The 15,629-nt window shown below is 44.6% G+C and overlaps 1 protein-coding gene across 1 annotated transcript in view; it reads right to left on the bottom strand.

The window, feature by feature from the left end:
* Positions 1-15,629, bottom strand: part of LOC149449032 (complement C4-B-like) — a 121,575-nt gene that overhangs the window by 81,668 nt on the left and 24,278 nt on the right. Inside the window, exons 8-13 of the mRNA XM_089693924.1 lie at positions 13,399-13,504; positions 10,756-10,879; positions 10,431-10,546; positions 7,677-7,832; positions 5,416-5,601; positions 1,999-2,181 (exon numbers count right to left, since the gene is read on the bottom strand). Of these exons, the coding sequence (XP_089550050.1) occupies positions 1,999-2,181; positions 5,416-5,601; positions 7,677-7,832; positions 10,431-10,546; positions 10,756-10,879; positions 13,399-13,504 (871 nt within the window). The remainder of the gene's footprint in view (positions 1-1,998; positions 2,182-5,415; positions 5,602-7,676; positions 7,833-10,430; positions 10,547-10,755; positions 10,880-13,398; positions 13,505-15,629) is intronic.

Below are 15,629 nucleotides of genomic sequence, written 5' to 3'. Positions count from 1 at the left end.
CACTTTACACTTTTTTGGTGAATGGGTAGGGGTACATAGTACCCCATACTCTTTCACAAGGGGGGGTCTGGGATCTGAGAGTCCCCAGATTCTGATAAGTCACCCCCCGCAGACCCCCACAATCAAAGCCCAGGGTTGTGGGGAAGAGGCCTGTCAACATGGGGACAAGATACTTTGTGGGGGGAGCATCCCCCCATTATGAGGGCATGTAGCCTGGCATGGTTCATGAGGGGGGCGGGGGGCGCTCACTCACCCCCCCCTTTTATGGCCTGTCAGTCCCGTGCTTGGATCAAGGGTCTGGTAGGGATTTTATTGGGGGCTCCACGCTTTTTATCTCCCACTTTTTTGGGGTGGGATTTCCCTTAAAATTCCTACCAGGAGTAAAAGGCTACGCACCTTTTAAAATTATTTTTTTTTTACTGTGGGGTCCCTCCTAACATTCCTACCAGATCTAAGTCTGGTATGGATTGGGTGGGGACCCCACACTGTTTTTTTAAAATGTAATTTAAAAAAAAATGTTAGTCCTGCTGCAGCATGTTCTATATATTGTACAGATGTGCAACTTTGCAGGTAGTTTAGGGGACCCCCCCCCAAGGAATGCTATTTAAAGGATTTTTTTTTCTTTTCAAAACAGTGAAATTCACTGGCCCATGTCCCTCAGGGCAGTACCCAAGTCCCCATACCCCTTTTATGGCCAATAACTTGCATTTAAGCCTTCAAAATGGGCACTTTTGAATTTACAAGTTCAAGTTCCATAGACTTGCATAAAGTTCGAAGTTTGCTGTCGAACTTAGGTTCAAATGTTTGACCTCAAACCGAACAGGGGGAGTGTTTGACCCATCACTAGTGGTCGGCAAGAGGTTAACAATAGCTTATGGCGGATGCAGGAAGCGCCTACTATGGTATAACCATTCTGTGTACTAGTTTGATTGTAAAGTACCTAGAGGCAGGACAGTGTTGGAGGCTTTTTTTGTTATTTTTGAACAATAGGGTCATCTGGCAGCCAAGGCAAGGATTCCAAAGTCCCGGCCCGCCAAGATTGGGCTTGCCTATACTGTACGCATGAACAGTGGGCAGGCCAGCACAAAGTGCAAAAAATGTCCACTGGTCTTAGGGTTACCATGTTTTGGTCCAGGACAACTAAACAGGATGGAAGGTATTGCAATCTGAATAAACCAGTATGATTTAGACCCAGGGGCGGACTGACAACTCATGGGGCCCCCGGGCAATAGGGGATCATGGGGCCCCTGTGTCCTTGCCCAAACTCAAAAAAGCCTATGAAAAAGGTACCAGGGGCATCTCATGGGGCCCCCTACTGACCCCGGGCTCTCGGGCAGTGCCTGAGTTTCCAAATGGTCAGTCCGCCCCTGTTTAGACCCCATACACACTGGGCGGTTACCCCGGTTCATGAAATCTTGGTGTTTAGGCATGGGCAGAAAGCACAGGCACACTGTCCAGCCCCACTCTTGTAAAATTCTATGAGAAGCTAACAGCTGCTACACCTGGACAGAGTGCCGAGCGGCACTAACTATTAAGGCAGTATATACCCAGGAATGTAGGACTAAATAGACAATGCTACAACCCATTCAGCTCACCCCCTCCCCCCCCCCCCAAGCCACATCTTGATCCAGCGATGTACATGAGAGCAGTGGGTCTCTTGGATGTCTCTCTCCTCATTGGCTCACTCAGCAGCTGTCAATCACAGCCAGTAAGCCAATGAGGAGAGGTGGGTGGGGGTGAGCATGAATGGACACAGTGTGGCTCAGGAGTGAGCCTGTTTGAATGCCCCTATAGCAAAAGGCTTGCTATTAGGGACATTCAACAGGGGGAGGAGCCAGGACCGCTGGTGGAGGACCCAAAAAGAAGAGGATAGGGTCTGCTCTGTGCAAAACCATTACACAGAGCAGGTAAGCATAACATGTTTATTTTTTTTTTTTTTATGCTTTCCTTTAGAATCACTTTAAGTCCACTGTCCACCATCCTGACAGGCAGCATTACCTTGCCTTCACAGACATCGCTGACGTCTACCCACACTGAGTTGGCCACAGTCTCCGAGTCCAGGTAGTAGTAGGCGATAATGCGAAAGGAGGGGATCAGTTTGGTTGAAACAGGTACAGAAAACACAATGAATTCACTTTTCTCTATGGACTTCAATTCCAGGATCTGACCTTTGTTGAGCACCTACAAAAAAAAAAAGAGGAAACCTAAATGGTTACACTGCACAAATCAATAGGGCAACACCGGCATTAACAAATCACATTATTTTCTTCAAGGGAAACTCTAGGGGAAAAAAAATTTCCTTTAAAATATTTTGGAGTGCCATGGCGCTGACTGCTGACGCTATCCCGTTTAGATACAGCATTTATCTATCTCACAATGTTGTGCAATAGAAGTTACCCTATTGCACCTGAACACTGCCCTGGAGGGTGGAAAGAGGGATGGTTATCGCTTACTATTTGTTTATGGTGCTTATATAGCACCATCAATTTACGCAGCGCTTTACACATATATATTGTACATTCACATGGGTCCCAAACCCTCAAGGGGTGTACAATCTGAGGTCCCTAACTTACATTCATACATACACATATCAGGGCCAATTTAGACAGGACCCAATTAACCTACCAGCATGTCTTTGGAGTGTGGGAGGAAACCGTAGTACCCGGAGGAAACTCACGCAGGCACAGGGAGAACATGCAAACTCCAGGCAGGTGGTGCAGTGGCTGGAATTCGAACCAACGACCCTAGTACTGCAAGGCAGAAGTGCTAACCATTTAGCCACTGTGCTTACTACACCTTTTGCTGTTTGGGGGTCCCATTAGGATCGCTGTTATACCTTGATATTGTTATGAAGGTACTCCGCTACCCGTATTTTTTTAGATACTTTGTACTGTTCTGTCAGAGTTTGATGTTATGATATCCAGCATATCTTGCAAATATTTTTGTATTCTCTTAGAGTTGATTGTAGCCATATTAGTGCATTTGCGACAGAAACAATTGAGTACGGTCCGCTTAGACCTGAAGAAGGGGACATTCCCCGAAAGCTTGTCCTCAAAATTGTATGTTAGTGCAAATAATAAAAGTATCACGGACAGTACTCAATTGTATTATCTTAAAAATGTTCAATAAAAATGATTGGAAACGAAAATATATTTCCCCTTAGCTACAAAGGGATAAATTCACCTTGTACGCACCAAATCCCTTTAAGTGTTCATGTACACTGCAGCTCCTAAACTGACGTTCAGGAGCTGTTCAGCGGTATTTTCAGCAGCCCCTGAACTCTCCCTAATGTTGTCCTATGTGTCCATGTACACATCGTCATTTACAGTCATTCACAGGTAGTTGAGTTTACAGTTGGTTTTTTGAAAGCACCAAATTTGCGCTCAGGAGTAGATTTTACTGGCATTTCAAGTGCCAAATGCTTGTAAATGCGATTAACCGCGTTTATAAGCGTTTGCATTTAGAAGCGTTTTTTAACTGTTCCATGTCCAGATGCTGTCCAGAGCCTTTTTTCATCATCAGAAATGCATGCAAAGCGTTTTCCATGTATTCAAATGGACCCGGTACACCAGCGCAGTCAGTTCCATTTTTTGCGTGAAGGAATAAATGGTAGAACGTGCCGCATTATGCTCATGATGGGATCCATAGTGAATACAACCAGAAAAGACAGGTCATCTCAACACATTCTGAGCTCTCTGCTTTTGCTCTCTCTATTTCTCTCAAAATGTCTGAAATTGTAAATTTTTTACTATTTTTCAGTGCATTCTGGGCATTTGGGAAGGTCTCCTGAGGTTATCTTTTAAAAACGCTTCTAAATGCAAACGCACATAAACGCGGTATGCAAATGCAGCTAAACTGATGTTTTTTAAACTACGTTTTCCAGCAGTCAGTTTCCATCATTCAGAAGAGTTTTCCCCGTGCACATGAATCCTAAACACCCAGATATTACCTTGTAAAAGTAGCAGTCAGGGGCGGACTGACAACTCATGGGGCCCCCGGGCAATAGGGGATCATAGGGCCCCTGTGTCCTTGCCCACACTCAAAGCTCACCCAAAAAAGCCTATAAAAAGTACCAGGGGCATTTCATGGGGCCCCCTACTGACCCCGGGCCCTCGGGCAGTGCCCTAGTGCTCGAATGGTCAGTCCACCCCTGGTAGCAGTGATATCATTACAGTGCTGTACATAGCCTGTGCAGAAAGCAGAGCTGTGGGAAGGGCCCAGCACCTCCACCCATTACAAGCTGCCTGCAGAAAACTACAGGAGGGGAGCGGAGACAAGACCAGTCACCCTGCACAAGGGGAGAGAGCAGCAGTGACCGGTCTTTATTACAGGAAGCTCCTGCACAGAGGCAAAGTTTCACATCAGGTTACTCCATAGATTTGGAAGAAATACACAGTGCACACCAGTATTCAAGAAAGAATACGCATGTCATGTTTAAAAGCGTTTTTGCTGTGTTTAGAATTTTTCAGTTGCCAGGTCTAGGGGAGTTCCAGGGTACATGTAGCTTAAAAGATGCAAAAACCAAATCTGTGTTCTTACAGTCCTCATATATTAGGGTACAATCCTATGATCCTAAGATGAATTGGAAATATATATCCAAAAACGTTACTCTCAATCAACTGACCCAGATTCATGGACATGCTGAGTGTGGTTTCTTGTTACAAGTTTTTTTAAAATCATTTTTATATTTCAATTAAGTATTTTTTTTTTTATTGACATCCAGTTAGTGTGTTACTTCCTTCCAGGAGTTTGGTTTTAAAACAGCAAACTATGCCAACGCAAAGGGGTTAATTTACTAAATACCAATATCCTGTGCACTTTGCAAGTGCAATTTTTCCACAGCTTAGTAATTGAGGTAAATCTTCATTTTAGAAAGAATACAAGGGGGAAAAAACAGCATTTTTGCACATGATTGGATTGTGGAAGTCAGCAAAGCTTCCCCTCATTTACTAGCTCTGGAATAACAGCACTTGCAAAATGCACAGTCTATTAGCCTTTAGTAAATCCACCCCAATATGTATTGACACAGTTGATTGCAGTCTCCACCAGGGGACATCAAGGCAAATGGGGAAATTGTCTTGATTTCCTGTCCTAGAGACACTATAGGAAGTGATCAGAATCAGCAAATTTCCCCTCATTGACAGATATCACTGGAACAAGTGTCCCCATTGAAAGATTTAACCTTACTTCCTGTTCTGGTGAAAACTATAACATTTTGCATTTTTTTTCACATTCTGCACTGGTGACAATGGGCAAATAGCGAGGGTGAATCTACCCAAAAGAGACACAGACGGCAATAATAAGAATGAAAAAGAAACATGGTGGGGATGCTAACACTTTTCCCTTTATGGTTATGCTATGTCCACTTTCAGGATGTTCGGATGACAGGTGCTCGCACTTTTGGGACTCACTCACCATGTAATAGATTCTCCTGACACTCCCAGACTGAGGAGTGACCACCTTCAAAGTGACCTTTATGCTTTCCCCAGGGCTCAGAACCTGGCTGGGAACATTCATATGAAGGAAGCTGTTGGTTTTTGATGTATAGGAAGTGAGATGTATTCTTTCCTCCTGTCGACCGTCACTTCCTTCCGCTCTGATCTGTTACGGCACAAATGAAAAATGATTGGGTTAAATATAGGTATAATATTCATTATATGTATAGAAAGAACCATTTAAAGCATATCCAAACCCATTCTTAAACACCCCCTAATACATCTCGATCCAGCGATGTGCATGAGAGCAGCTGCTCTCTCCACTCTCTTCCTTCCCATTGGCTGAGGCACAGCAGCAGGAGAATTCGCTACTGTCTATCACAGCCAGTCAGGAGGGAGCGGAGAAGGCAACTGAGACCTGTTCTGTATGTCAATGGACAAGCATGTACAAGTACCCCCACAGCAAGTGGTGCTATGGGGGCACTCTGCAGGGTTGGGAGGGGGGGAGGCAAGAGCAAAAGCAGGGAACCCAAGAAGAGGAGAATCAGGGCTGCTCTGTGCAAAACCATTACACAAAGCAGGTAAGTATACCATTTTTTGTTTGCAATTCGTACCTTTAGTATTACTTTAGGACATCTGCGCAGGGGGTGCCGCTGCGGGACCTGCACAGATATATATACACACACTATATTACCAAAAGTATTGTCCCCGCCCTCCAAATCATTGGATTCAGGTGTTCCAATCCCCTCCATGGCCACAGGTGTATAAAATCATCACCTAGGCACACAGACTGCTTCTACAAACATTTGTGAAAGAATGGGTCGCTCTCAGGAGCTCAAGGAATCCAAGCGTGGTCCCGTGATAGGTTGCCACCTGTGCAATAAGTCCATTCGTGACATTTCCTGGCTACTAAATATTCCACGGTCAACTGTTAGTGGGATTATAACAAAGTGGAAGCAACTGGGAACAACAGCAACTCAGCCACCAAGTGGTAGGCCACGTAAAATGACAGAGCGGGGTCAGCGCATGCTGAAGCACACAGTGTGCAGAAGTCACCAACTGTCTGCAGAGTCAATAGCTAAAGACCTCCAAACTTCATGTGGCCTTCAGATTAGCACAACAACTGTGTAGAGAGCTTCATGGAATGGGTTTCCATGGCTGAGCAGCTGCATCCAAGCCTTACATCACCAATTGCAGTGCAAAACATCAGATGCAGTGGTGTAAAGCACGCTGCCACTGGACTCTAGAGCAGTAGAGATGTGTTCTCTGGAGTGACGAATCACGTTTCACTGTCTGGCAATCCAATGAACGTGTCTGGGTTTGCCGGTTGCCAGGAGAACTGTACTTTCCTGACTGAATTGTACCAAGTGTAAAGTTTGGTGGAGGGGGGATTATGGTGTGGAGTTGTTTTCCAGGGGTTTGGCTTGTCCCCTTAGTTCCAGTGTTCTCTCGGGTGATGAATTACACTTCTCGGTCTTTCAATCCGATGGACTGTGGGGTTGTTTTTCAGGGGTTGGGCTTGGCCCCTTAGTTCCAGTGAAGGGAACTCTTAAGGTGTCAGCATACCAAGACATTTTGGACAATTTCATGCTCCCAACTTTGTGGGAAGAGTTTGGGGATGGCCCCTTCCTGTTCCAACATGACTGCACACCAGTGCGCAAAGCAAGGTCCATAAAGGCATGGATGAGTGAGTTTTTGGTGGAGGAACTTGACTGGCCTGCACAGAGTCCTGACCTCAACCTGATAGAACACCTTTGGGATGAATTAGATCGGAGACTGCGAACCAGGTATGTCTTGTCCGACATCAGTGCCTGACCTCACAAATGCTCTTCGGGAAGAATGGTCAAACCTTCCCATAGACACACTCCTAAACCTTGTGGACGGCCTTCCCAGAAGAGTTGAAGCTGTTATAACTGCAAAGGGTGGGCCAGCTTATTATTGAACCCTATGGACTAAGACTGGGATACCATTAAAGTACAGTACACATGCATATAAAGGCAGGCTTCCCAATACTTTTGGCAATGTAGTGTACCATTTCATTCATCCACCAAGAATGACCCATTAGGGGGTCTGCTTGAGTCTATATGTATAACATTGGTCACCGATAATGCATGTACAGTATATGTGTATATACAAAATGTGCATATGGTTCCAGCACTGTCCTGCTTGTCACATGGTCTTATGCCAGGAGGACCAAAGACGAGTTGATCTAAACAGCTCTATAGAATTTCTGCTGGTTACCGTAAGGTCCAGGGACTTCTCCTTTGCTTCAGTGTTGATCTGGAAGACGGCTTTCCCATCCTCATCTGATAAGAAGGAGCTCAGTTGTGTGTTCTGTTTCAGAAGTTTAACCGGGACACCCCTTGCCAGTGTGCCGTCTGTGTAAGTGACTTCTACCTGTGTGATAGTATAGTAGGAAACATTGTTACTGTTCAATCAAAAGAAAAGTCATCCAGGGGAAGGGGCGGACTGACAACTCATGGGGCCCCCGGGCAATAGGGGATCATGGGGCCCCTGTGTCATTGCCCAAACTCAAAATAGCCTATGAAAAAGGTACCAGAGGCATCTCATGGGGCCCCCTACTGACCCCGGGCCCTCGGGCAGTGCCCGAGTTTCCAAATGGTCAGTCCGCCCCTGTCCAGGGGAAGGGTTGGGTAATTACTCTCTGGCTTCTACAGTAAGACTCATAACTTACCCAAGGTGGCATTTCTTCAAGTTCCATTTAAGTGAATGGAGCCACTCAACAAGCAACCCACAACTGGGCACAGTGTAGGTGGTTGTAGCACATTAGTGTGGGGTTCAAGGAATTAAAGCATCAGTGAAGAGGCAATACAACGCCTCCTCACCTCTTGTCAAATGCTTTCTAAAGTGCGATTCAAATGTGGATCATGGGCCGGATCTAGGGGGTTGCTGGGGTGGGGTGTGCTCTCCCAGATTTTAGCTGTGCCCCTCCCAGGTCTCAGAGTGCATCCACTAATCCATGAGCCAGTCTGATGCAGACACCTGATGTAAGGAGGCACTCTGATGATAACAATCCATGTAAGAGGGAACTCTGATTCGGACATCTGATATAAGGGGGAACTCTGATGGGGGATGGGGATACCTAATGTAAGGGGGTACTCCGATAGGGACACCTGATGTAAGTGGCACTCTGATGGGGATATCTGATGTAAGGGGGCACTATTCCAGGAACCTGATGTAAAGGGAGGCTTTGATGGGGACCTGGATGTAAGGTGGGCTCAGATGGGGACCCAGATGTGCAGGGGGACTCCTAAGATGTATGGGGGACACCTGATGTAAGGGGGCACTGTGATGGGGACACCTGATGCAAGAGAGCACTCTGATGGAGACACCTGATGTAAGGGGGCTCTGATCATCAGGGCCCCCTTACATCAGGTGTCTCCATCAGAGTGCTCCCTTGCATCAGGTGTCCCCATCACAGTGCCCCCTTACATCAGGTGTCTCCATCAGGGCCTGATGGAGACACCTGATGTAAGGGGGCACTCTGATGGGAACACCTGATATAAGGGGGCACTCTGATGGAGACACCTGATATAAGGGGGCATTCTGATAGGGCCACCCAACATAGGGGGGCACACGTTCTTTTTATTCACTCTAATCTATAACAGCTTATTACATACTAGTGTTTCCCAAGTTGTGACACCGTATGACAGATTGTCAATGACTCACACAGTGTTGACATTATGCCCCCTGACTCTTTTTTTCCTGCACCCCCAGATCAGATAGGCTGGATTCGGCCCTGATGTGGATTGCTCTTTGCAGACCAAAGCTACTGTGTATGAGCCCCTAAAAGTAAACCCTGTAAACTTTTCTTTGTTTAAAAATTTCAGTACATATACTGAAAGGACAAAATACTTTCAGTGGTATACTTAAAGTGACACTAAGCTCTGGTTAAAAAAAAAAATTATATTAAAAGTATGTAGTCTTAATAAATCTAGGCAGCGCTATGGCGCATTTTGCATATACTATGATTTAGTGGCCACTTGCGAAATGCGTCAATACTAAATATAAAGGCAATAAATAAATATGACTTAAAGTGACATTAAGCTCTGGTATAAAAAAAATTCTATTCAAGTATGTATTACTAACTCAGAAAGCTCCTTCTATTGCTCTCAGCCTCCTTCAAATCTCCATTTTTTTTTTGTTGCTGCTGTGATCTGACTTTCTGTTAGAGGGTGGCTACATTTGTTGTATGTAGGAATGTAGCCACCCTCTCTTGCTTACTCCTGAGGTGGACAGTGGACTATGGGGTGTGTAATGTGCATAGAGCAATGCACATGTCCAAAACTACCATGCACTGCTCATTACAAACAGAAATGAGAGGGAACAGGTTCGGGCAGGGGCGGACTGACAACTCATAGGGCCCCCAGGCAATAGGTGATCATGGGGCCCCTGTGTCCTTGCCCACACTCAAAGCACACCCAAAAAAGCCTATAAAAGGTACCAGGGGCATTTAATTGGGCGCCTACTGACCCCAGGCCCTCGGGCAGTGCCCAAGGGCTGGAATGGTCAATCCACCCCTGGGTTCGGGAGCTCACAGAGGACGTTACAAAGAGGCACAAAACCACGATAAGAAATTATTTTGTGAAAAATAGATTACAGGGCCATTAAGATGTGTATAGATTATTTTTGGAGTATAAGAATATTGTTTAGTGTCACTTTAAAGAAGAACTCCAGACAAAGTTAGTTTTTCAACTTTTCTGGCATATAAGAAGTTAAGTGCAACATGGTGTATGCCACCTCCTGAAGCTCACTCTCTTTTTTAGTTTTTATTTACTGTTTCACTAAGTGCTGAGATTGGTACTTCCTGGCGCTCCAACAACCCAGCTATAAGTGTCTTACACAGCAGCTGTAGCAACGTTTGTAGTGGCACTGAACCAAATAGGACCAAAAAGAGAAGTTCATTGTTTGGCTTCACATAGACTTTAATCTTTCAACACACCCCACCCCCTAAACAAATATGTCATTACTCACCACAATCTGTGTTGGGGTCCCAGGGGTGTAATATTTCTTCGTTTTGGACAAATCAATATTGTATGGGGAAGTCACAAACTTTACAGAGGTCAGCTCCTTTTCTTCCAGAGTTCCGGCTACAAACAGAAGAACAAGAGAAGGTTCAGAAGGACACTGGCCAGGTTTTACCAGGACAAGCCAACACTTTTATAAAGCTAAAAAAAAATGCAAATGGAGGAGTTTTTCAAACTGGGTTTCAGACTGTCCCCAAGAGATCATGTTCTCCAAGGGGTACTCAAGGGATGGAATTGAGGAACACTAGAGGAACACATCAAATGGGACTTACAAGCCTTCTCCAATACAGTAGCTGCAATGTAGAATGTGGATCCCACCAAGTTCTCTGCTGGCTGAGCGGTCTTCTTCAGGATGTCATCTTTGCTTATTTGAACTGTACCTTCTCCGTCTTCCATCTGGAAGAAACAATCATTGCTTGTGTAACCTTATAAAACCTTGTCAACTGTGACCCCCAAAGTGTAGCATGTCCAGGGGTGGACTGACCATTTGGAAACTCGGGCACTGCCCGAGGGCCCGGGGTCAGTAGGGGGCCCCATGAGATGCCCCTGGTACCTTTTTCATAGGCTTTTTTGAGTTTGGGCAAGGACACAGGGGCCCCATGATCCCCTATTGCCCGGGGGCCCCATGAGTTGTCAGTCCGCCCCTGACCATGTCTGTGACTAATGTACACATGAGAGAACTGGAGAGATTTTACTGACATAACCAACAAACATGGGTAGAGGGTGTGCTTTGCCTGGTTTGATACGTGCTACATACACAGTGGCTTAGTGGCTTACACATATGCCTTGCAGCACTGGGGACCCTGGTTTAAATCTTAACCAAGACACCATCTGCATGGAGTTTGTATGTTCTCCTTCTGCTTTCATGGCTTCCCCACACTTCAAAGACATGCTGGTAGGTCTCTGGCTCCTGTCTAAAAATCAGCCCAAACATGATATTCTATTGAGCACGCCCTATCTCCTATCTGTCCCAACATCAATTTGATAAGTACTCCAGGGTTGATTTAATAATGGCAAAAAGGGTGATCCTATTGCAAGAAAATTTTGCCAGATCTTAGAGAATGAGGAGAAGCCCTGCTGCCTTTCTTCATCCAATCATGGAAGAAAAGTACTGTTTTTTTTTTTTTCTTAGACGTATTTGGCATCCTTTGCAAAGTGAAACATTAACACATTCACTAACTTCTGGGGAACATTCCCTTGCAAAGTGCATTTCCCTTACAAAGTGCAGCGTGAACAGTCTATTTGTCTTTAGTAAATTAACTCCTTTGAGTACCCGGGGAGATAATTGAAATGTCAATAAATTCTATTTTGCCTAAGTTGTGCAAAGTATAAAAGTCTTAAATCAGCTGCAACATCCAACCTCTGAACAGGTCTTGATTTCTGAATAGCTAGTTTAGGCCATGACATGGTTGACAGGGGTTGCTACCTACATATCATGCCGTGTCCTCAATGTTAATTTACCTACACACTGGGATTAATATTCTAAAGACATATAGCTCACTTTGCAAGGGTATTTTTTCTTAACTTAGATAATGAGTTGAAAATTCACTTTATAAGGGATCATGTGAAAGGAAAAATTAAAAAACCCAGCGTTTTTGCTTGCATTTGATTGGATGCTGGAAGTCAACAGAACTACACCTCATTTACTAAGCTAGGGGAAAATTGCCTTCTGTAGTGTAATAGCAATTTTGGAAAACCAGAAAACTCTGGACATGAACACCTGAGGAAAACAAGTGATTTATTAAAAATGGCGCTATTTTGACCCAGCCGGGCTCATGCCTGCAAAGCCGAGTGATTTGTATCTAGTTCTTACAAGCGTATATGCCAAGGATTACGTTACAATGCATACACTCCTTCTTTCACTTTCTATTCACTCAAAAGACTTTCTAAACTCTGCAAAATATAACCTTGGAATAGCCACTGCAGATAAGGGAACTAGCCACAAGCCGGCACACACCACCCACAGGAAACAAGGGAGGGGTAAAATGAGCTGTAAACCCCGCCCCCACAAACACAGGCCACTAGAAGCACCAGAGTCCAAAGGGGAACTCCACCACATCTGGGCGCCACCACAGTAGCACCCGCCTAGGTAAATGTAGTTCTTTAGCTCTCCTGTGACAGTGGCTGCTACCCTTCTGGGCAGTCCAGCTGTGCATTTTTCATTTGTTCATCAAGGTCCCAGCTATGCTAGCTGGGGGGCCTATTCTATTGAACTCTGCTGGAGCTGATTTAGGGATTTCCATTTGAGGATCGGGTCTGAAGAGTTCACAGGAGATATGTCTGGCTGATATTGGAAGAGGGCATCCAACTATCCAAGGACATTTGTGACCCTGCACCCATCCAAGTTCAACTTTAATAAAGCATCAGAAAAAGGATACCCCTAGATTGCTTACTAAGCCAGAAGAGTGACTGAGACTGTGCCTAGCTGCTAGTGCACTTACTGTGGAAAGAACCTTGGGACCAATCAGTAGGGTCCTTTAGGGGGTGACCGCTACACGTAAACAGTGCTAGGAAGAAATCCTCTATTAGTCAAATTATGCCCTCCTTACCCCCAATCCACTTTCTTTCTTGAGAGCTGTAGCTCATTAGAGGAGGTTAGTGATCAGTAATTTTGAAAAATGTCAGCACTTCTAATGCACAGAGCAGGATATGCTGTCAAGCCAATCCCTGCAGAATACACCAAAAGAGTGGACATGATGGCTCTAGGGCCCCAGCTGTCCCCATTAGCCACTGCTTCACCTAAGGCAGGTGCCTCTTCTGCCTCTGTGACCACCTGGCCCTGACTGTACAATATTTGGAGGGTTTTTTTAGCATAAAATTAACATTTTAAAGTTGTACCTGGAAATATTAACTTTCCTAAAACATTATAAGCTACAAAAGGTTCAGGAAAGACAATGAAAGAGATTCTTTCTTACCTTCACTTGCTGTTCCAAGCCTTGTAACATCATTTTCTTCCCAGTTTGGTCTATTATTCCAACACGTACATGGACTACGCCATTTACAGGTTCTCCATACACAAACCTGTACCGAAGAACAATCAGCAAAGATTGAATGATTCACGTCAGCAAAATATCACCTAATCGGGGATGGGACAAGGGGTAGGCAGGAGGGGTGGATGCCCTGGGCACTGTGATATCATGTGAGGTAGGGGGGGCCACAACAAGGGGATTGGAGGGAGGGGATTTGTGTTGGAAGGAGGAATTTGGGGGGTGGCAGGGGAGAAGTATTTTTCTAGGAGGCGAAATTTGGGGGGGAGGGTGGTATGCTAAGAGTGGTGATTTAGGGGGATTTGTGTTGGGAGAGGGGATGGGGGCTTGTGCTGGGAGAGGGGCTTTGCAGTGGGGAGGAAGATGTGTACTGGGAGGGGAAATGTTAGGGGTAAGGGATTTGCGCTAGGAGAGTTGTGAGGGGGCAAAGATTTGTGCTGGGAGGGGGGATTTCAGCACTGAGGCGGATTTGTAAATATATTTGGAAATATCTGTGATAATCACTGTCACACTAAACAGGAAGGTAACAGAGTTTAAAATATGGTAATGCTCTTCAATAAGACAAGGATTCTTTATTTCCTTTTTAGAACATTGCTGTACATGCTGTATATTATGACACAGGCATGTCTGGTATCAAATGGATTGTTACTTTGTTTATACATTTGGGTAGACTCTTGTTATGACTGTCATTTTGTCATATGAGGACTTATGGAACATGAATAGATTTTAGGAGCCGAGTTGTATGAAAAGTAGAGCCAGGCTGATTTACAAAGGCGATGGAGAAAGAGACATGGGTATTGAGTTAAACCACAGCCAATTGGCCATTTATAAAGCGCCAGATCAAAGAATGTTTTAGTCATCATGCACACTTGATGTTTTTACAGCTGCTGTTTTTGGCTTTTGACATTTTTTTCTACAGCCAGTAAACCCCCCAGCATGTTATCCTATGTGTCCATGCACACACAGACTGTAATCAACGTTTTTTGGCTGGGACTTTTTTTGGCTGGAAAAAAACCCAGGACTAGTGGATTTCAAGAGGAGTTTTTTAGCTGTAAAAACACTCTAACACTGAAAAACGCTGAAAAATGCCGCAAACCGGCGTTTTTGGACTTTTTTTGACCAAAAATATATTTTTTGGTAAAAAAACCCGCAAAAGCGGAAAAACGGCGTTAATTGCGGCAAAATGCAGCTAAACGCTAATGCCCAAAAGCTTAAAAAAAGCTGAAAAACTCACAGCTAACATTACTAGTGTTGAATAAAGGTGCAGCGCTAAAACATCAATTCAATAAATATGATAAATATCAATATAAAGTGCAAATGCCAGCAACCTGGGACATAAATCTATGAACAAAGGTATGTCAAAAATGACAATATCGTCCATGTATATTCCTAATGTATATCCCTATGAATACGTGCTTGAGCACGAAACGCATAAGGGAAGAGCTGCAGCATCCACGAGACCCATGCTGGTCCGGCGGCCATCTTGATTCAACTCATGGTCAGTCTGTTTTATACTGTTTGTCTATTCCTGCTATGGATCAATAAATATCCCTTTTGAAACGATATCACACCATTTTGGCATCCTTTCTTGGGGCTCCTGTTGAGCCTACCACCCACAGAGCCCACCCACAAAGGAGTTGGGAGGTGTTGCATCCCTCTTGATGATCCAGAGGGAAGTCCTTACCAGGATAGAGGAGTCCATAAGAGGATCCAGCTGACCTACTAAGATGTGCTATTTTCTCAAATGCATGATGGAATTATGCATCTGGTGAGTATGTAATTCGAATATTTGATCACCAGAAGATGCACAGTGGATCAGTTGATTAGAAGCTTCACATCCTTTGAATAATATATAGACTTTGTCACTTTAGCACCATTAATCACCTTTTTGGATGTGCGTTTGCACTACTGTCACTTTATTCATTTTCCTGTTATTAGGAATATACATTGGCGATATTGTCATTTTTGACATACCTTTGTTGATAGATTTATCTCCCAGGTTGCTGGCATTTGCACTTTATATTGATATTTATCATATTTATTGAATTGAGGTTTTAGCGCTGCACCTTTATTCAATAGTTGGTCTTTGGAGGTTGTTGGTGCCTTTCGGTGTACAACGGCTCATTTTTTAGTGCTCACTTTTATGCCTCTTTACTAAC

The sequence above is a fragment of the Staurois parvus genome, unplaced genomic scaffold (genome assembly GCF_062004578.1).
Source record: "Staurois parvus isolate SC_StPar_1 unplaced genomic scaffold, SC_StPar_1.0 ptg000640l, whole genome shotgun sequence".
Taxonomy (NCBI): Eukaryota; Metazoa; Chordata; class Amphibia; order Anura; family Ranidae; genus Staurois; species Staurois parvus.
Note: the sequence above shows the minus strand (reverse complement) of the source record. Positions and strands in the feature narration are given on the sequence as shown.